This window comes from Hylobates moloch, unplaced genomic scaffold, assembly GCF_009828535.3.
Source record: "Hylobates moloch isolate HMO894 unplaced genomic scaffold, HMol_V3 SCAFFOLD_6, whole genome shotgun sequence".
In the NCBI taxonomy this organism is placed as follows: Eukaryota; Metazoa; Chordata; class Mammalia; order Primates; family Hylobatidae; genus Hylobates; species Hylobates moloch.
In genome coordinates this window covers 5,542,436-5,564,408 of record NW_026652281.1, presented here as the reverse complement: position 1 = coordinate 5,564,408, position 21,973 = coordinate 5,542,436, and the positions used below count along the sequence as shown (strand labels likewise).

Genomic DNA, 21,973 nt, shown 5'->3' with positions numbered 1-21,973 from the left:
CAAATTACTCCATTAAAACGAAAGAAAAGAAAAATTTCCAGAATACGCCAAAATAGAATATGACACAGCAAGTCAACTCATCCAATTCTTCATTTTACAAATGAGGACACTGAGGCCCAGGGAGGGAGAGACTTGCCCATGGTCAGGCAGGTGGTTAGCGACATACAGATCCCTCCACTAAATTAGCCGGGCGTGGTGACACACACCTGTAATCTCCAGCTTCTTGAGAGGCTGAAGCACCAGAATTGCTTAAGCATGGGAGGCAGAGGCTGCAGTGAGCTGAGACTGTGCCACTGTACTCCAGACTGGGTGACAGAGTAAGATTGCCTCCAAAAAAAAAAAAAATCGCCCCCCTGGATTCAAGTTCCTCCACATCAATGACCGTACAATTAAGTTACGCTCTCCATGTTTCACACAAAGCACAAGAACACATGTGCATTACTTTATTATAATCAAAGTCAAGGGTTTATTAATATAGTAATCTTAAAGCCAATCTACTTCTTCTTCACACGGAAATGATCGCAAAAAGGCAGCCAGGGAAGTGACCTGGTCCCCAACACATGGCACCCAGAATGGGCCCATCTGGAACGTCCCTTAGAGAACATCTGCTCTGAATCCCCATGATGCAGAGGGGAAGCTGATAGGCATGCCGGTCTCTGCATGGTTTTAGCAGCTGTGGAAAGATAGCATTATACCAGCAGAATGGACCCTTTGTAACCTAAATGGCTAGATTTGCAACTGCAGCATAAATGTAAGGTCTTGTAGCAGCTTCAGATAATTAACATTTTTAAGTGGAGAGGTGGAAAATACAAATGATAATGGTCAAAACATGAGCCTGCACCTGTAGTTCAGGACAGTATTCCAGCTCCCCCACTGCAGTGCACATCTGCGCTTCTTCATTCACCAGCATCCCTTTCTTTAACAACTGGGATCACGCTGGAGCTGCCAATCATGAAACCCCGCCTCCCTGCCCAACGGGGTGTGCATGTGACCCAAGCTGGGCCAATCACGGTCCTCTTAAGAGATTGACTGACACTGAGGAAAGAGGCCTCTCTCTTCTGGGATCCTGACCCAGAGGGACCACCATAGCATGGACCGTTTCTTTGGCTGTGCAGAGGCTGCCTGACGCCAACCCCAGAGAAAAAGAGAACTGAGAGATGAGATGAAAATACTGCGTGAGCCCTCGATCTAGCCACACCTAAAGCCAAAACCCCTGCACTTCCCACTACCAAGAGCCAAGCAATTCCTCTTTGTGCTTCAACTTACTTGAGCTTGCAAACATATGAATTATCACCACTACTCCCACCGAAAGGTTCCCACCAGGGAATTAATTTCCTCCAATCCCCCTCAGTCACCAGCGCACCTACCCAAACTGAAAAAGAGTTCTAGAGAGGAAAGAAACTCTGCAGACTGCCTTAGTGGGTATGAGGTTTCCTTTGGGGGTGATGAGAAAGTTCTGGAACTAGACAGCGGTGAAGGCTACACAACATTGTGACTCTGTTTAATGCCGCTGAATTGTACTTTAAAATGGCTAAAATGGTAAACTTTATGTTATTGTATTTTACAATTTTTTATTATTTATTTATTTAATTTATTTTAGACAGTCTTGCTGCGATCTCGGCTCAATCTCCTGACGTGATCTCCTGGGTTCAAGCAATTCTCCTGCCTCAGCCTCCCAAGTAGCTGGGACTATAGGCCACGCGCCACCACGCCTGGCTACTTTTTTGGTATTTTTAGTAGAGATAGGGTTTCATTGTGTTGGCATGTTGGCCAGGCTGGTCTCGAACTCCTGACCCTCAGGTGATCCGGCTGCCTTGGTCTCCCAAGGTGCTGGGATTACAGGCATGAGCCACCACACCTGGCCTGTATTTTACCACAATTTTCAAAATGGGAAGACAAAAGGGAATCGCAAGATCTGCAATGTGGTGCCCCGTGTACACATCCTGGCGAGTGCTCCCTCCCTCTGCTCCCTTTCCTCCCGGCTACGTCCAGGAGTGGGCCAAGCACGGAGGGCGGAATTCAGCAGGAGACCTTTGGCCACAGAACAGGCCTTCTTTTTCATTTTCCGTCCTGCTGCTACTCGGAAGACCCCTGGAAGCTGGTTAACCATTAAAACCGAACTGGCCCGGAGAAAAACAGCCTGTAGGGTTGAAAAAGTGGTTTTCCAAAACAAGGGCTCCCGGGCCAGACAGGGTGCAGACAGCAGTGTCAACCAGGAACGCTGACTAGCATGTGAAACAAACGGCCTTTGTCAGCACTTCCTCGGTCCCAGGCAAAGCGCTTAGCACTGCTCAAAGCCAATCTGACGCCCATACCTTTTAAAAATGATTATCTCGCCTCTTAACTCCAGAACCCCACCTCCCGAGATTGTTTTCTAAAAGAATAACTCAACAGAAGAGAGAAAGGAGCTGCTTGTATTATAATGTTGGTTGGAACATTCTTTATAAAAATAAAAATTAGAAGCAACTTAAGAGGCCAAGAACAGGGGAACATTTCATACATGACGGTACACTTGTGAACCAGAACACTCTGCTACCAGAAAACCACGAATTACAAAGGTGGTGCAGCCATATCATTTATGAAATTACATTAACCTTTAAAAAAGCAGCTGCAGATGACAGTGTGACCTATAGGCTGGGACCACAGCAAAGCCAAAAGGCAGGAGGCGAGCTCGTCCAGAGAGTGGCCAGGAGGGATGTCCAGAAGGGGGAACTGACAGGGGAACCACAGGACTCTATTATGTCCTATCATTATTTTTTATTTTATTTATTTATTTATTTTGGAGACTGGCTCTGTCCCCCAGGCTGGAGTGCAGTGGCTAGATCTCGGCTCACTGCAACTTCCACCTCCTGGTTTCAAGAGATTCTCCTGCCTCAGCCTCCTGAGTAGGTGGGATTACAGGTGCCCACCACCACACTCGGCTAATTTCTATATTTTCAGTAGAGACAGAGTTTTGCCATGTTGGCCAGGCTGGTCTCAAACTCCTGACCTTACGTGATCTGCCTGCCTTGGCCTCCCAAAGTGCTGGGATTACAGGCGTGAGCTGTGACACCTGGCCATATTGTTATTTTTTAAATAAAAGTCTTACTTTGGGCTGGGCGTGGTGGCCTATAATCCAAGCACTTTCGGAGGCTGAGGTGTAGGAACGCTTGAGCCCAGGAATTCCAGGCCAGCCTGGGAAATATAGTGAGATGCTGTCTCTCTTAAAAATAATAATAATAATAATAATAATTTATTTTAGAAGAGCTTTGGAGTTACAGAAAAGTTGCAAGAGGTAGTACCGAGTTTCCATATTACCTTCCTCTTAACACACACACATATATATTTCACCACTGTTAACATCTTACATTACCGTGGTACATTTGTCACAGTGAAAAAGTCAACATTGGTACATTACAATTAATTAAACTCCCGACTTTATTTATATTTCAACAGCTTTTCTGTTCTAAGGTCCAATTCAAGACAGCACATTGCAGATAGCCTATTTTTTTTGTTTGTTTTTCTTTTTGCAACAGGGTCTCAGTCTCATTACATTCACTCACGCTGAGTACCAAGGCAAGATCTTGGCTCACTGCAGCCTCGACCTCCTGGGCTCAAGTGATCCTCCCACCTCAGCCTCCGAAGTAGCTGGGACTACCGGTATGCACCACCACACGTGGCTAATTTTTTATTCTTTTGTAGAGATGGAGTATTATTAATACTATGTTGCCCAGGCTGGTCTTGAACTCTTGGACACAAGCAGTCCTCCCACCTTAGCCTCCCAAAGTGCTGAGATGACACGTGTGAATCACTGTGCCCAGCCTGTTTTTGTTTTTGACAATTCAGTGATTCTTGGTACGTTCACAGATATGTGCAACCACCATGATAGTCAATTTTAGAGCATTTTCATCACCTCAAAAAGAAACCCTGTGTCTTTAGCTATCACCCACTTCCATCATTAGACTATTATTTTTATTTTTATTTATTTATTTTGAGACAGGATCTCGCTCTGTTGCCCAGGCTGGGTGCAGTGGTGCGATCGGGGCTCACTGCAGCCTTCACTTCCTGGGTTCCAGCGAACCGCCCGCCTCAGCCTCCCAAGCAGCTGGGACTACAGGCATGTGCCACCAATGGTGCCTGGCTCATTTTATTTTCTTATGTTTTGTAGAGATGGGGTCTCACTATGTTGCCCAGGTTGGTCTCAGACTCCTTGGCCAAGCAATCCTCCTGCCTCAGCCTTCCAAAGTGCTGTGATTTACAGGCGTGAGCCATCGCACCCGGCCGAGTCTATTATTTTTAAACGTTTGCTTTATCATGGACCAATTACACTGCTTTGAATCTTTAAAACAATGTGCACGGTGGAGGACGGGCAGTGGTACGCCCGCCCCCCGCCCTCTGTAACAGACAAGCTGCTGAAGGTGCATGTAACACACTATTTCTGGTCACCTGAACAACAGTTTAAAGGGGCGGTAACAGGGACAGATTCCCTACTTCACGGGTGGTGAGAAATCCTTTCGCAAAATGGAGATCCCTTTAGTAGGGAAAGACCTCTCTTCCCTCATCTACCCTACCCCAGGATTACCTTTTTGGAGTTCAGATTTTCTTTTCTCAACATGACCCTGTTACCCGTACCCCAAGTGAACAACCTTGGAAGTTTCTGACATTGAAAATGTCTATTTTCTTTAATGGCCAGAATGGAAAAGACTTAAAGTAGGCACTGTTCAGAGAGGGCACAAATGAATTCTCCCATGGGATCCTTGCGACCACCGCCGACAGTCAGTCAGGACGCCACTGGGTAGTGGCCGCTCTTCTGGTGCCCCCACCAGTCCCCGTCTCTAGAAGCAAGCAACTTGCCCCACCCACGGAGGCAGGTGCCCAGCTGCCATGCTTCTGTGATGGGATAGGTGGGATCACAAACACAGTTACCTCCTCCTAGCCAGCATCCTGAAACAATTCTGGTGACATTTCACCAGTGGCTTTACTGGTGCAGAGACACAGCATGGCTTGTCCCAAGTCACAGCTAAGCTACAGACCCAGGAGTCCAACCCAGCCCTCTCCCTCCTTGCAGGATGGTGACCCTTGGTGAGTTGCGACCTCCAGACTCTGGAGGAACTCAGTACCTGTACGACCTCCTTCACCAGGGTCTTGTCCGTCCCGGTTTTGGCGCGCTGCAGCCCACTGACATTCTCACCGATCCATGTGATGAGGGCAAACTTGGACCTCTTGCTCATGGCATCCCCAGTGGTGAAGCGCACAAAGGCATACAACCGGACGTCATCTGTGGCCAAGGGTGAAAAGAGAACATGGTGCTCTGTTAAAACACCCCAACGTCATGTCCCTGAGGAGAGGCCATGAGCCACGAGTGCCCCTGGAGCAGCACGGCAGGAGCCCGGTGCAGTTCCCTGGGAGCGCCATGTGCAGAGGGCAGGAGGGAAGCACTCATCCGCTGCCCTTGTCACTCTCTCCTGAATCCTGGCAACAGTGCTGCAGGCTTCATGCCCATTTCACAGATGGGAAATGGAGGTTCAGAGAAGTCACATGGCACTTTCAAGGTTGTGAGGGAATTCAAGGTCATGCTAGGATTTAAACCCAGGCCTTTCTGGCTGCAATGTCTACAGCCTTCCTACAATCAAGGCTCAAACTCTGGGTGGGCCCATTGCACAGATGTGGGCGCCGCCAGCAGTGCCAGGGCCCAACCAAAAAAAATTTTAAAATAAAAATTTAAAAAGGCTTAAATTATGAATCTTATTTAGGGACCAGAAATTCATCCTCTTTGTAGACCAGAAATTCATCAACTCTTTTTGCCTCAATCTTTGCAGTCCTACTTGGAATGAGACTCTACACTGTAGAGAGACGGGGGTGGGGTGGGTATGAAGAGGAAACAAAGAAAGTGGCTCTTGATCTGGCCTGGGATATGACTCCGAGGATATTTCACTTATGACTAGACAATTAGGTCACCAGTGAATTCTGAACACGTTTCCATTGGCTGTGTTATGCTTGTTCTATCTCATATAGTCATTTTTATTAAAATGGCTTTAAGGGCTATTTTGTTCCATTGATCCACATTAAGTTTTATTTCAATGCCACAGTTTTTATTATCATGACTTTAAAATCTGTCTCACAATCCACTATGCTAAGTTCCCCCATCCTCCACTGCTCTGTATTATCAAAATATCATTTGATATTCTTGAATTTTTTTGTTTGTTTTTTTTTGAGACAGAGTCTCGCTCTGTCGCCCAGGCTGAAGGGCAGTGGCGCGATCTCGGCTCACTGCAAGCTCCGCCTCTGGGGTTCACACCATTATCCTGCCTCAGCCTCCCGAATAGCTGGGACTACAGGCGCCCACCACCACGCACAGCTAATTTTTTGTATTTTTAGTAGAGACGGGGTTTCACCGTGTTAGCCAGGATGATCTTGATCTCCTGAACTCGTGATCTGCCCGCCTCGGTCTCCCAAAGTGCTGGGATTATAGGTGTCAGCCACTGCACCTGGCCTGATAATCTTGAATTTTTAAAGTGATGTGTGTATTGGCCGGGTATGGTGGCTCGCCCCTGTAATCCCAGCACTTTGGGAGGCAAAAGTGGGAGGATCACTTCAGCCCAAGAGCTTGAGGTCAACCTGGGCAACATGGAGGAACCACCTCTCTTAAAAAAAAAAACAAAAAATTAGCTGGGCACAGTGGTGGGCACCTGTAGTCCCAGCTACCAGGGAGGCTAAGGTGGGAAGATCACTTGAGCCCAGTAGGTTTGAGACTGCAGTTGAGTAGAGATCATGCCACTGTACTCCAGCCTGGGGGGCCAACTGAGACCCTGTCTCAAATAAAATAAAAATGAAATGAAATGAAATGAAATAAAATAAATAAAATAAAATAAAATAAAAATGTCTGTGTGCACGTGTGTGCGTGTGACATGCAGGTGCATGTGTACCCCACTAGGATAAACCAAAATTGTTCAACATCAGCTCAACTGGCATCTGGGGCCAGATCATTCTCTCTGGTAGGGACTGTCCTGTAAATTGCAGGGTGCTGAGCAGCACCCCTCACCTGGCCCCACCACTTATGACAAACAAAAACGCCTCCATACATTGCAGATGTCCCCCAAAGGGGGCAGAACACCCCTAGTTGAGAATCTCTGCTCTAAACCGTTGGTGTCCCCATTTAATTGGGACTGGTTTTGTGTTTTCCAACAAAGTTCTGTGCCTCTTGAGGGGATCACATATCCTTATTCAGCTTACTTCACAAATAGTTCATATTTTAATTGCCATTATCACGAGGATCTCATTACAATTCCCAACTGGTGGTTGCTGGCGCATAGGGATGCCACTGGTTTGGAGTCATTCACCTTGTATTAGCCACGTGCATGAACTGATGCTCTGTCAGGGCATTTCGTTGCTGGTGTGAGGGTTTCCCAGGCACCCAATGATATCGTAGAGCGATAAGTTTGCTTCTCAAACATTGTGTGGATTTGAATCACTGGGGAAACGTTCCTAAATGCAGCTTCTGATTAAACAGGTCTGGGGTCTACACTTCTAAGAAGCTCCCCAGTGATGCTGATGCTACTGATCAAAGGATCACACTTTGAGTTAAAAAAAAAATCAATCTGCGTTTCTTCCTAGAATCTAAGTACCTCCCTGCAGATCCCACACAAAGCATGTAAGTTAGCACCAAGACCCAAGGACACAAACCCCCTGTCTAAAGGAGACACGGGCCTGGAGCTAAGTTCACTTCCTGGTGCTTATCTCGAAACCGGAGGGGTAACCAGCAAGTTCGCCTTCAACAAGAAGCCGGGGTGGTCTAATGGGTCATCCATTTGTCCCCGGGAGCTAAGGAACACGCAGCTCTCAGCAGACCATGAATGCGTGATCCTAACTGCAGTCCAGGGTCAGGGACTCCACAACACTTACTTCTTAAAGGAAACTGATCATCATCACCACTCACATTGGCACAGCACTTGTCAGTTTACAAAACATGCTTCTATTTCATCTCATTTGGTCTTTGTAACAATGCTGGGAGGTAGATGAGGTAGAGACATCATGGCCACTTTCATCATCAACATCTAAATCACCTTCATTGATAAGGGCTGGAGGCTCACAGGCCACGTGATGTGGCCAGTGTCACAACACAGTGAGGCCAGAGCCAAGGGCCTGGACACCTTGGGTGTGTGTGCTCAGCCCCCTTTCTCCAGGGAACTGCCCCACCAGGCCATGGCCATCTGGGGGTCAGTAGGTGACAAGGCAGCAGGGATAGAAGGAAGGATGGTCTCAGGGACACTGCGCAGGTGAATCCACAGGGCCTGGTGACCAACTGGATGTGAGAAGTGAGGACAGAGGAGTCCAGAGCACAGAAGACCACGAGGGGTGAGAGCCCCACCTCCCATGCCCTGAGGACTGTGCCTGAATTCCCAAACATCAGCCTGGGCTGCTTCACCTGTAAAACACGTTCTTTTCTTTATTGAGATAAAAGTCACATAACCTAAAATTCACCATTTTAACCACTTTAAAGCATACAATTCAGTGGCTTTAAGGACACTCACAATGTTGTGCCATCATCGCTACTATCTAATTTCATCACTCCAACGAGAACTCCCGTCCTCAAGAAGAGTTACCCCCCATTCTCCACCCCACTCCCCCAGGCCCTGGCAACCACTCTTCCACTTCCTGTCTCTAGGGATTGGCCTGTGCTGGACATTTCATTGAAATGGACTCAGACACTATGTGGCCTCTGGGGTCTGGCTTGTTTCAATCAGTGTCACATCTCCAAGGTTCATCCCTGCTGCCGCGTGTGCGGGTCACAACTTCATTCCTTTTATGGCTGAACAGCACTCCACTGTACGGAGAGAGCACATTTTGCTTATCAGTGCATCAGTTGATAGACATTTGGGATCCTTCCAAAATGGGGTGATTTCACGCCTCCCTTATCAGTTGACCATGATGATTGAAAGTGAAAGCTACAAAACCCACCTAGCCCGTCAGGGTGGAACCTTCAACCTAAAGCTCCTGACACAGGGCGGGGCTGCCAGGTGGCCACAGCGCACAGGAAACGAGACTGGTGCAAGAGACGGCAGTTCCTCACTTGTAAGGTGCAAAGTGCACAGCCACAGGCGGCTGGTGCAGACTTGAGGTGTGGGGGAGCAGCCCTTTAGCTCAAGAGCATTTCTCAGCAGTTCCCGTGGTGTCTGGGAAGCCAGGGCTCTGTTTTGAGGAGTGTTGTCAGAGCATCAACACCAAAGTGCTTAATTAAATGGCAGCCTTGACCTCAGGGGGAGGAGGGGCTGAACATCCGCCTCCGACTGCATTTCAGCAGCAAAAGAACACAGTGAGTCTGTTTCCATGGTAACCGCTCTCGGGTTCCCATTTCCACACTGGTCAGCTGGGATTTGGATCCAAACTGCCCATCCCTGGCCCAAGCCTCCATGGAGGAAAGTTACCAGCCCTGCTTTGGGCCAACGCAGTTTTTGGGGACCCCGACCATGTGTTCAGCCTAGTGCCAAGCCTTAGGGCTGAGCCAGCTCTCCCTGCCTCTCTCTTCTCAGTGTCGCCCCCTCCCACGGCTCTGGCTGGCTCCTCTATAGAGCGCCACAGCTTTTCCAGCGACTGCCCTCTCTGCTGGCTGCCAAGTGCCTCCACATGCCGGCCATGCTCTGTGCACCTCCAACCCTCCACATCCACCCTTCCCCTCTTTCAGACCTCCCCGGGTCTACCTCGGGCAACACCCTTTGCCCCTGGAGGGTCACAGGTTCTTGTTGAAGAACCACAAGCATTGTCCCTGTGTCCCAAGTACCAGCCCAGGGCCTGGCACAAGATAGATGTACAATAAGTAAGTCACACCCCCAACCCCAAGGACACTGGGAACCTTCCAGAACCACAGCCTGATGTCATTTAAATGATCGTGGGGGAGTGGGGTAAAGAGGGACACGGTTTGCGAGGTGACTGCTGGGTGCTTATCTAACAATGGTTTGGTCAACAAGATTGCTGACAGGCCTGTTTTTGAAAATCCGAGTCACATTTTGCTTACAAATGTTTGCTGCTAGAGATCTGGCACAACAGTGACGGGTCAGCTGAGTCGGAGACGGAAAACCTGTTGGTCTGCGCACCGTTTTTGCAGCTGCCCAGCAGACTGGAGGCCTCTCCCCAACCCCGCTCACCCTGAAGGAGGTTCTCGGCCCCTTTTGACCTCACAGTGGGCAGTGGAAGGGGAAGCACTAGTTCTTCATCCCTGGTTCAGCTACTTGCCCTCTTCTGAACAAATCGGGTCCACAAACCCCAGTGGCAGTCACAGCCCTGCATCAGCAGTGGGGAGCCCTAGGGTCCCTCGTCTACCTCGGGCTATTGTCACTCCTGTGCACAGGAACACTGGCATATCTACTAAAGGGCACAGAGAAACGCCATCATGTATATATTAGTGTGATGTGTGTGTGTGTGTATATTTGGGTATGTGTTTATATACATATATTCGTGTGTATAATACTTGTATATATGTGTATAGGTGTGTTTGTATATGTGTGTATATACATACATTTGTGAGTACAGGTGTACATATATGTGTGTGTATATATTCATGTATTTGTCTATGTATATGTGTGTTATACATATGTGTATGTGTGTGTGTATATGCACTAAGATGGCAAAACTGCCCAGAAGAAGGTTGGTACCTGGGCTTTCCATCACCCTCACTGTGCCACTTGGTTCCCAACAGGGCCAATGGTCCGTCTCTTTAGACTGAGGTTGAGAGTCCAGGTCTAGGCAGAGGAGACAGGGAGACTGGGCAACCCCAGTGGGGGACGGGGGACCCAGGACTTCCCCCAAACACAGGCACCAGAGACAGATGCCATGAGCTCCTTCTGCTGGAACCCTCAGCACAGTGGAGCGGTCCATACCCTTAACCTTCTCCGCAACGTCCAGGGTGCAAGTTCAAATTCCAGAATCCTTTAGAAACTTACCCCCACATGTACTAGCCTTATGACCCAGACCAGAGTCCTGAATGTCTCTAAGCCTCAGTATCCTCATCCACAAAATGGGTCAAATACTTACCTCATAAAGTGGTTGGGAGGATTACATGAAAAAGAAATGAGATATGAAGGGCTTGGCTGATGGGAATCATTGCTGTTTTTTGACCCCCAACACCTCTCCAGTGAAACTGCCCTCAGGGGTCCACAGGAGCCTCCTAATTGCCAAAGCCAACAGCATCTTCTCCATGCCCACTGGTGGCATTTCACACCATCGTCAATTCTGCCCTCCTTGAACCTCTCCCTTCCCACAGCACCCAGGGCATGGTGCCATCTTGGCTCTCAGAGCGCTGATCCTGCCTTCTGCCTTCTCCCTGGCTCTTCCATCCCCTCTGTCTCCACACAGACACTCCCGAGGGTTCCACCCCGTCCTCTCCTTTCCCCTGACACTCTCTTCCTGGGAAACCTCAGCTACCACCACAGAACACTGGCGCACCAGCCCCTGCACTCACAACTGTCCACTGCTCTGTCCTTAACAAGGTGGGCAGAGTCTGACATCCGTTTCTCGCCATTTCCTGGCACCTTGCACCCCTTACACACAACTGTTTGCTAAGGCAACCTGGCGCACTGAGAAGAGCACAAATTCAAGAGATCAGCCAGCTAGGGCCGTACCCCAGCTGGCTTCCTTCTAGCTATGAAACATCAGATGAGGGTGCTTCGTGCTCTGAGCCTCAGCTGTTCCAGCTGTAGAATGGGGACAACTTTCTGCATCCAGCTCTGGGTTTCCGAGTGGGGCACTCCGAGGCATACAGTCACGGAGTCACTCCTTCTGTGAGTCTTTCTTGAGGAGAGATGGAAGATAGTGAAGGTCTGGGAGGTAACTGAGCCTCAAGTCTACTAAGCACTTATGAGGGGCCAGGCCCCACTCTAAAAATCTGCACATTGCAGATTCTTCTCCTCCGTGAGGGCAGCACAGATCACAGTCCCATTTCACAGATGCAGAAACCGAGGCTTGGAGAGGTGAAGTGAGAATGAGCCACACAATCCTCCCTGCCTGCTGCAGAGCTGCTGAAGTCTACAGCAGCAGTCCTCAAAGCGTGCTCTTCGGATCAGCAGCACCATAGCACCCAGGAACTTACCAGAAATGTGGGTGCTCAGGCGCCACTCAGCCCTACTGATCCAGACACTGGGAGTGGAGCTCTGAAACTGTGCCCGAATGAGCCCAAGGGTGATTCTGAGGCTGCCAAATCTTGAGGCCCACTGACTAGAGGAAGACATGGAGAAGAGGAAATGGTGAGAACTCACTGTTGGGAGAGAGGACGAGACAAAGGTCTCAAGAGCAGAAAAGTTGAAGTGCTCAGAGTTCAGTCCCCACGCCCTCCTTGCTGCCTGTCTGCCTTTTATTTTAAGCAAGAGACTGCACGAAGTAGCTTCCTGCAGAGGCCGTGGTCCCTGAGCACGCCCATCAAAGACCACCAGGACAGTCCCTCCACTGCTCCCCCTCCAAAATCCCACACCCCAAGAGAGGGAACAGCCATCATTAGCAAGAGAGCTACTGAGCATCGGCCCTGGGTACCAGGAGGCCTTTCTGCCTGTGCTGCCTCTAGCTCCTCTGCTTGCCCATAAGCCACGAGGATTCAGATGCACATCATAGCATCACACTGAGCCCCATCTCAGGGCCGCCGTCACTGAGGATACAGCAAGGTCAGGAGCCCCATCCTGAGGACTGTGGTTTCCTTCTTGTTGGTGTCATGCACTCAGAGCCCAGGCCAATTGCACGCTGGATGTTCCCGATTTGGAGACTATGGACGCCCTCCCCTTCCCACCCAGAGAGAGTCTTGCTCGTGAAAAGACACAGCTGTCATGTTTAACGTTAATAAAACTCCACTCTCAAAAGAGCCTGACCCTTCCTTCCGCTGGTCTATGAAGCCTCATCAGAGGCCATTGATGGAGCTTTGACTCCTGGAAAGGACCCATGGGGACCTAGAAGCCCCAGGCAGGGCCCTGCAGGTAGGTAAAGGGAGCCTCAGGCCGATGCCCAGGTCATCTCTTCAAGATTCTCTGCCTTCATTTGCTAAGTAAGTTCCTCTGTGTCAACAAAATAGCATCCTAATGTTCTCAGGACACCTCCTGGCGCAGAGCTGTGAGCTCAGCAGCCCGCCCTGGTGGCTGTTACATGCTCTTCTCTCTGGCTTTTCCCTCTCCTGGCTCTCCTCTGACCTTTCTGCTGGGTCCTGGAGGTGCCTTTACGCTTCTCCCACCTCCTCGCCATCTGTGCCTTCTCCTCCCCTTCTTCCCCACTCCCGACCTCTCTGGAAGAGAAGGATGGGGCAGGGAAACGCCAGAGGGGGTAAAGGAGAGACCGTGGGGGTGGGAGGGACCACACAGGGAGACCAAGCAGGGGACCAGACGGGGCGGCAGGGACCAAGAGGCGGCGCGGGGGGTGGGGGGAGCAAGCGGGGGGGGGGGCCCAGGCGGGGGGGGGGGTGGTCAAGCCGGAGCTGCTGAGCAGTCAAAGGGATGGGGATGTGGGAAAAAAACCCAGTGACAACAAAAACAGAGGGTGACCACAAAGGCGCTAGGAAGGGGGTCAAGGCAAGAATTCTCTGTAATCACCAAAGCCACCAGGATGAGCCGCTCTAATAATTCCCCAAAAGTTACAAACGGCATATGGTCCCCACTAAGCTCTGAAGGCCTGCCCCTCCCCCACTTCCCCCTCCCACCCAAACTTGAAATATCAGGCTCAGGTCAGCACTGAGGAAGAGATTCTGACCAGGCACCCAGTGTTCTCACCAGGGCGACCCCGACACAGGACCCACATTGACTGGGGGCCCGGCCTTCTCCCCAAAGAGATTCTAGTCTCCTCTGCATATCGCCAAAGCCAGTCCTGGCTGGAGGACCAAACCCTCGAGGAACGAGGATCTGCTATGGGCCGAGCACTGCGTAACTTTCTTAACACTTTTGCAAATGTTTTGAACAACCTTTTTTCATTACAAAAACACATACTAGGTGTAGAATACTGAGAAACACAGAAAAGCAAAATGAAGAAATTAAGGATCCCCCCGCCACCCTGGAAACTTTTTAGCGTAAGTCTTTTTGATCTTTTCAGCTACTTTCACATCTGTCTGGGTCTTGTTACGGCCCCAGCACTGATCACCATGCCAGGCATGACATAGGCACCTTATATGTTATCTGTGGGCCGATGGAAATAAAAAAGAGAGAATCATTTCAGAATTTCCACCCAACACTGAACTTTAGAGCAAGGTCAAAGAAAGGGGGAAGGGGAGAACAGGAGGAAGTTGCCCCAGAGAGCGGCAAGATTGCAGCTCACTCTAAAGCTGCCCTAACTTTACAGAGACTCCGGAGAGGTTATGCAAACACGGCTCAGGAAGGGAAAAAACAACCCACGCACCAAAAAGCTGAGCTGTCGGCTTCCACCGAGGGAGCTCCCTGGAGCAAGGATGAAAGGAAATGGGAAAGAATTCTTACATCCTGCTTCCCCGGAGCAAGGGGACAGCTGGGCAGTCGCCATGGCAGCGGCTGGCTTCTAGCAGGCTGCTAAGGGGAGAGAGGGCAAGGCTGGGGAAGGAGAAATGTCTTCTGGCCACCAAAGAGGAAGGAGGGCTCAGTGGGCGCCCACGTCTGTAAGAGGGAGGGGACCCGAGGCTGGGGCTGGAAGGGGCCAGGTTCGTTGCTGAAGTTGAAGGGAGAGCTCTCATTACTAAGAGGCCTCATATCACTATATGACTTGCTTTTTTCAGAGTGACTTTCATAACTCCCCCCAGTTGACAAAAACAAAACCAAACCAAAAACACCCTCCTGTCCTGCTCAAAAAACTTTGCAAAAATATTAAAAAGTATAAAAACTAAAACCCATTACTCTAGAAGTAAACTCCTTTTGGTTTATTCCTTACAAGGCATGAATAAAGGCTTTTTTTTTTTTTTTGAGACGAAGTCTCACTCTGTTGTCCAGCCTGCAGTGCCGTGGCACAATCTCAGCTTACTGCAACCTCTGCCTCCTGGGTTCAAGCGATTCTCCTGCCTCAGCCTCCAGAGTAGCAGGGATTACAGGGACCTGCCACTATGCTCAGCTAATTTTTGTAGTTTTAGTACAGTAGGGCTTTCACCATGTTGGCCAGGCCAATCTCGAATCCCTGACCTCAGGTGAACTGCCCGCCTCAGCCTCCCAAAGAGCTGGGATTACAGGCGTGAGCCACTGCGCCCGGCCAAGGCTCTGTTTCTTTATGTGATCCGCATTGTGTGGGTATCTGCGTGTAGGCACATCGTTTCTGCATTGGAGCTCACACCGTAAATGCAGTTTGATATCCAACACAGGAGACTCCTCAAATGATCCCCGATTCATTGCATTTTCACTAGGTGTGAATGACCCAGCTTTCCTAGCTTGACAGAGAACAGAAGAAAATGAAGTACAGGATGGCCAGAGGAAAAAAAAGATGATTACTTCCGCAGAATCTCCAGGGTATAAGCTGATCTGGATACCCAAATTAAACCGAGAGCTAAAGGTTTTCCCCCTATGACAAAGCACTAGCACTTTCTTTCATGATAATTCTCTACTTCCTTAAATGGGAGTTAGTGTGTTAGACCTGACTCCACCCTCTGACTTAGAGAAGAGAGGCTGTAAGCAGTCCCTGGAGGCTCTGAGGACCTTATTACAGTATCTGTAGCATCTACAAGGAGACGCTGGGCCACTGAGGGGTTCGGTGTCTGGCTCCCAATCACTGAACAGCCCTGGCACACACTGCTTTATACTCTTGTGTCTGCTTTTCACTGTTGTGCTGCCTCTTCCATCGCTGTGGGTTGATATTTGACACTCACTGACAATCTGTGATATAGGGATTTTGCTGAAAAACATGCAGTCCCTACCCTCAAAAAATATACAGTCTACCATGGCAAACAAAAATGTAGTGTGTGAACACCATGACATTACTGCTATGGCAAAGAGTTGTGACTGGCAGTTTCAGGAGCATCAAGGAAAGAAGGAAATCCGCTCTGCCTGGGCAGCTGTGACCAGGACAGGCTTTGCAGAGGAGGTGATGTTTGATTAGGGTCTCTTTCTTTCTTCCCCCTGAGACAGAGTCTTGCTCTGTCGCCCAGGCTGGAGTGCAGGGGCACAATCTCGGCTCAGTGCAACCTCCGCCTCCCGGGTTCAAGCAGTTCTCCTGCCTCAGCCTCCCGCGTAGCTGGGACTACTGGCATGCTCCACCACACCCAGCTAATTTTTGTATTTTTAGTATAGACGGGGTTTCACCATGTTGGCCAGGCTGGTCTCGAACTCTTGATCTCGTGATCCCCCCCATCCTGGCCTCCCAAAGTGCTGGGACTACAGGCATGAGCCACCGCACCCATCCTGATCCGGGTCTTGAAGGATGACTCAGAGTTCCTCCAGAGAACAGGGTAAGGACAAAGAGGGTTCTTGTTAACAATTTGAGAGAGAGAGTGTGATAGAACTCCAGACAAAGCAACAGCCTCTGCTGGCAAGTTCAAAACGCCTTCCTCCACCAGCCCTTCTCTCTGTTTCTGACTCACCACAAGCCAGAAGGGCATATGATGCAATTGATTATAACTGTGTGCAAAATAAGAGCTTAAAGGCTCAGAATGAGCTGCAGGGCTCCTTCAGCTTCCTCAGCCCTACTCCAGGAGGGAAGGAACCTTGTTCCCTAGCACATCCAAAGCACCCAGACAATGCCCCACACGTACTCAATACATACTTCCTGAATAAATGAAGGGCACCTGCATGGCATCTTTGACTTCTCAGAGGCTTTTCAGTTCCAAATTTGCAGCTGCGCTTCAGTTCAACAGGTTGGCGGGAGGGGGGTGCCATTTTATAAGAGTAAAACCAAGAAGATGGGCACAGTGGCTCACACCTGTAATCCCAACACTTTGGGAGGCCAAGGCAGGAGGATCGCTTGAGCCTAGGAGGTTGAGGCTGCAGTGAGCTATGATAGCATCACTGCACTCCAACCTGGGGCACAGTAAGACTCTGTCTCAAAAAACTTTTTTTCTTTTAATTAAAAAAAAAAAAAAAAGATTCAATTCCTTCTCAGGATTTTTAAAGTGTGACTTCCACCCCCAGAGAGCAGGAATGAATAGACAGGCAGGAATGAACAGATATGGACAGACATAACAAGTGATTTGTTTTGACAAATTTGTGGTTTAATAACAGTGCATGTGGCCAGACGCGGTGGCTCATGCCTGTAATCCCAGCACTTTGGGGGGCCAAGGTGAGCAGATCACTTGAGCTCAGGAGTTCGAGACCAGCCTGGCCAACCCGGCAAAACCCTGCCTCTACTAAAAATACAAAAATTAGCCACCCATAGTGGTGCACACCTGTAATCCCAGCTACTCGGGAGGCTGACGTAGGAGAATCGCTTGAGTCCAGGAGGCAGAGGTTGCAGCAAGCTGAGATCATGCCACTGCACTCCAGCCTGGGTACGTTGCTGGAGTCAGCGATGCCACAGTCAGCGATGCCTGCGTAATGAGGAAGCTGCTTCTCCACCTTTCACATGCACCAAGGACGGTAGCCCAGAGGGGTGTAGCTGGCTTGAAACCTCAGCGGCACGAGAGCCTGGAGACCAGGGTTCAGGTCCTTTCAGGCTCTGCCCCTTTCCTCCCATGTGACAATGGCCCAGCGACTTCCCCTCTCTGCCCCCCAGTTCCCCGGAGGCCTCTCCATCTCTGCCTGTGAGCTCCTGGTGGGTGGGGGCAGACTCGCAGCCGGTTTTCCTTCCCTGTGGACTTTAACAACACTCCAGCCCGCAAGCCTGCATACACCAGCCCCCACGGGGACGGCTGACTCACTTTCCTCTTCTACAGATTCACTTATTCATTACCCCATGCAACATCCGAGGCAGAACCTCCCCTCTTCCCAAAGGACTGAGGCAACGAAGCGTGACTCAGCCAGGGCCCTGCGCCAGGCTCTGGGTGAACACACTGGAAACCCGGCCGCGGGTACGACACGGCATCACAGCTCTGCCCTAAACACAAGGGGACCCACTAAGAGCCCAGGAGACCAGCAAGCCTCCCCCAGAGGTCTCCTCATCGGTGACACGGCACGTTGATCCTCATCAGAGCCAGCTGAGGGGGTGACGCCCTGGGAATTGGGCCTGCCACACAGAAAGTGTTGAGAAGCGCTAGGTGAGGATGATAAGGACAAGGCGGCCTTGGGACCAACGGTGACAATGGCAACAGACTATGAAGCGAATGGAGGCGGTAGGGGAGCCGAGAGTTCAGTGGGGAGAGGCAGGGCTGCGCTCAGGGAAAGAGGCCGCTCAGGGCCTGTGGGGTTGGCACATCATCCCTGGGGACCCAGAAGAAGTGGCAGAATAAGACCGCCCAGCTGCGAATGAGCCACAAAAAGGGCCAAGGCAAAGTTCTAGGAGGACATGAAACAAAAGTGATCAGAATAAAACGCATGCTGCTCCAGGAAAACCCGGAGGCTTCACGTGGCTCCCAGGCTCCCGGGGCCACTGCGCCCTGGGCCCTGCCAGCTACCCAGCCCCGCTTTCTACCCCACACTCCCCACCTACCTTCCTCCCCGATGGCCCCCACCCCATGCTCCCCACTCCCTACTACCCCCGCAACTCCTCTCTCCCTCCCGCTGCCCCACCACAGCCCGACCCCATGCTCCCCAACCGCCTTCCCACCCATGCTCCCCTCCCACTCCCCACCCATGCTCCCCCCTCCACAGCCCTCACCCCATGGCCCCCACCTACACTACCCCCCACTCCCCAACCCCTGTGCTCCCCATCCACACTCACCAGCCATAGCCCTCATCCCACAGCCCCCACCCCCTGCTCCCCACCCCACACTCACCCTCTACAGCCCTCACCCCCTGCTCTCCACCCTCACTCCCCACCCACTCTCCCCTCCCACGGCCCCCACCCCATGGCCCCACTAGGTTCCGGCCCTCCTGCCCACCCAGGAGCCTCACCTTCCTTTTGTCTTTACGCTTTTTAAACCTAAGATATTATTTACGCAGCATGAACTGCACCTGTTAAAGTGTACATTTCATTGGTTTTCGGTCCATTCACAAGGTTGTGCACGGTGATGCACCCCCTGAGCTCTCCCAGCACGAGTGCCCAACAGACCGTGAGTGCTCAGTTTATATTTGTTGGGGGGATGAGTGATCAAAGTCACCCAGGAAGAGAGTGTGGTGTTCCCAAGAATGGGCCACACAGCAGCCAGGTTTGGCCAAATCCAGAGAGCTGCAGGGTGGACACAGCTCTCTCTCTGTCCCTCTGTTAGGCAGCGGCCTGGAGGGGGCTGTGGCTGCAGGGGTCACACAGGGGCCGCCAGGAGCCTGGCTCTTTGCATCTCAAGCCAGGTTCTTTTCACTCCTCCCCCAGCTCCAGCTGACCCCTGGCCCGCCTGAGGCAGCAGCAGCTTTTATTTGCAAGCCATGAACAATACACTCCATTTTATAAGCAGAGTAGAATTCTAGCCAGAAACGGGGAGAAAAGTGCTTCCGGGTCAGATCAGACCGCCAAAGGCGAGGCCTTGAGGCAAAAGTAGGGAAATCGGGATTTCCTGGGAAAGTCTCTCCTGGGCAGGAGGGAACATTTGGGTTCAGGAATTAAGGAGCATTGCTCCCCCAGACACACGCACAGGTTTTCTGTGTCAACAACAATGGCAGCAACGGCCTCTAAACAACAGTGGCCTCTCAACAGTCCCACGGCTCCCCCATGGCCTGGGCCTGGGCCTTAGATCTGCCCCTGGGTGTTCCACAAAAGAGCCTCCCGGGGTCTTCCCTTCTTGTTTCACAAAGATTTTACATTGCAAGCTGGCGTGCAGGGGGTGTCAGGAGTGGGGGCGAGAAGCACACGCGCCAGGTAAGAACTGCAGCCCGGCCTGCGTACTGCCTCGGCTGCGAAATGGGATAACAACAGGGCCCGCGATGCAGAGTCACTGCACGTTTTAAATGAAATCACAAGTGACTGTGGCAGGCAAAACAATGGCCCCTAAGACATCTATGTCCTAAACCCCAAAACTGTGAATATGTCCCTCACGTGGCAAACGGGCTTTGAGGGTGTGATTAAAGTAAGGATCCTGAGATGGGAGATTCTCCTGGGTTCTATGGGTGAGACCCATGTGATCACTGCAGTCCTTAAATGGGGAAAGGTGGGGAGGAGGGCCAGAACCAGAGAGATGGCATCATGAGGACTCGACCTGCCACTACCGGCTTTGAAGACAGAGGAAGCGGCCACAAGCCAAAGAATGCAGGCAGTCTCTCCAAGCACACAAGAAGGCAAGGAAATGGATTCTCCCCTGGAGCCTCCAGGAGAAACCAGCCCTGTCCACACCTGGATTTTAGTCCTGTGAGGCTCATGGCAGACTTTTGACTTCCAGAACTATAAGATGATGCATTTGTGTTGTTTTAATTCCCCAAGTTTGTGGTCATTTGTTACAGCGGCCATAGGAAATTAACACAATGGCCTTGGCTAATGCCTGGCCTAATAAAGGTCCACTGTTAACCACTGCTATTATCAACTTATTTATTTATTACTGACGAGGAAGCTTACCTAAGTACACAGGAGACAAAGTAAGAATAAGTGCATGAAGAAAAGCGTGATGACCATAAACTAAGTACAGAACTAAAAACAAGATCTATGGCGGGTTAATTTCAAAATGCACTCAGGAAATAAAACATTAAACGCTGAAGTGCCATGCCTGCCTTCAAAAACCAGCCTCAGGGGACCTGCCACTGCTGAGGCCACTGAGCTGAATGAGAAAAGTCACAGGCACTTGTTTAAGTGGGAGAGGAAGGTGGCGATGCCTGGGCTCTGGAGTAAGATGCCTGGGGCCACAGCAGTCACATGGCCAGTGGTAGCAGCCGGGAGCCTTGTGGGCCACTGCGCTGTTACTATGGAGGAGGGGACAGCAGGCCCTCCTGTGTGAGCTTAGCTCTCAGACATCGGACTGTCACTCATTTGCCTACTCAACGACATCTGTGCAGGCTGCCAGGTACCGTTCCCAGCGCTGCCAATACTGCAGAGAACAAAGCTGACCAGGTTGCTGCCCCACGGGGCTTGAATGCTCCCAGGAAAGTCACACGACAAACAGGTGCATAACTGCACATGTGGCTATGATCTTAGGCACTGCTAAATGCTGCAAGGAGATGCTTTTTGACTCCTTGTCACCTTCTCGAAGGCCAGGTCTAGTTTCAGTGGTTGTGGGCACAGCCACTTGGGTACACCATGACATCCTGCCATGTCTAGCTGCTCAACCTCACAGAGGCACAGCCTGGAGTGCAGAAACGCTAAAGCCCCTAAAGGACCCCTCAACCAATGGGGGATAAGAGTCGGTGGCTATGTGCCCCCGCCTCCCAGGGCTGCACCCTCCATGTTCCTCTAAGGGTCCCTGCGGGATTCTGTCCCAGGTGCCCACAGCAGTAACTGTAGGATTCTGTCCCAGGCGCCTACAGCTCATAAGAAGTAGAGCTGAAGTGTGAACCCAGGCATTATGGGTTCTCTTCTATAAGCAAGAGACAAAGGGGTGGACAGCCAGCACTTGCTGGGAAAAGCCTATGACCCAGGATTCAGCCCCTGACTTGGGCCCCCTCAAGGGAGCAACACACCCATGGGGGAAAGAGATTGGGAGCCAGCTAACTATGAAGGATGGGGATTCCCCGCCAAGGATACCACCCAAGGGACAAAGTCCCTCTCTCCAGGAGGACTGCGCCAAGGAGCTGAAGAAACAGACATGCACACAACCACCACACGGGACACCAGCACCACGAAGACAAGGAGGGCATCCGAGCAGAGGGAACATTCACACTGGGCCTTGATGGGTGTGTGGGAGTCCTCCAGGAAGGCAAAATAGATGAAGACAGTGCAGGCAGAGGGAAGAGAGTCCACAGGCCTAGGGAAGCGGGAAGGAGGGCAGCGTGGCACAGGGGAAGAGCTGGGAGCCTCGGACACAGATCTGGATTCAAAGTGAAGCTCTTCCCAACTGCAGCATCTCCAGCAAGCGACTCTGGCTCTCCAAGGAAAATGTCAGGTTTCTCCTCAGTGAAGTGGGGATAACTTCTACTTG

At 50.9% G+C, this 21,973-nt stretch overlaps 1 protein-coding gene across 1 annotated transcript in view; it reads right to left on the bottom strand.

The window, feature by feature from the left end:
- Positions 1-21,973, bottom strand: part of COTL1 (coactosin like F-actin binding protein 1) — a 52,508-nt gene that overhangs the window by 19,717 nt on the left and 10,818 nt on the right. The window contains exon 3 of the mRNA XM_032156298.2: positions 5,100-5,257. Within this exon, the coding sequence (XP_032012189.1) occupies positions 5,100-5,257 (158 nt within the window). The remainder of the gene's footprint in view (positions 1-5,099; positions 5,258-21,973) is intronic.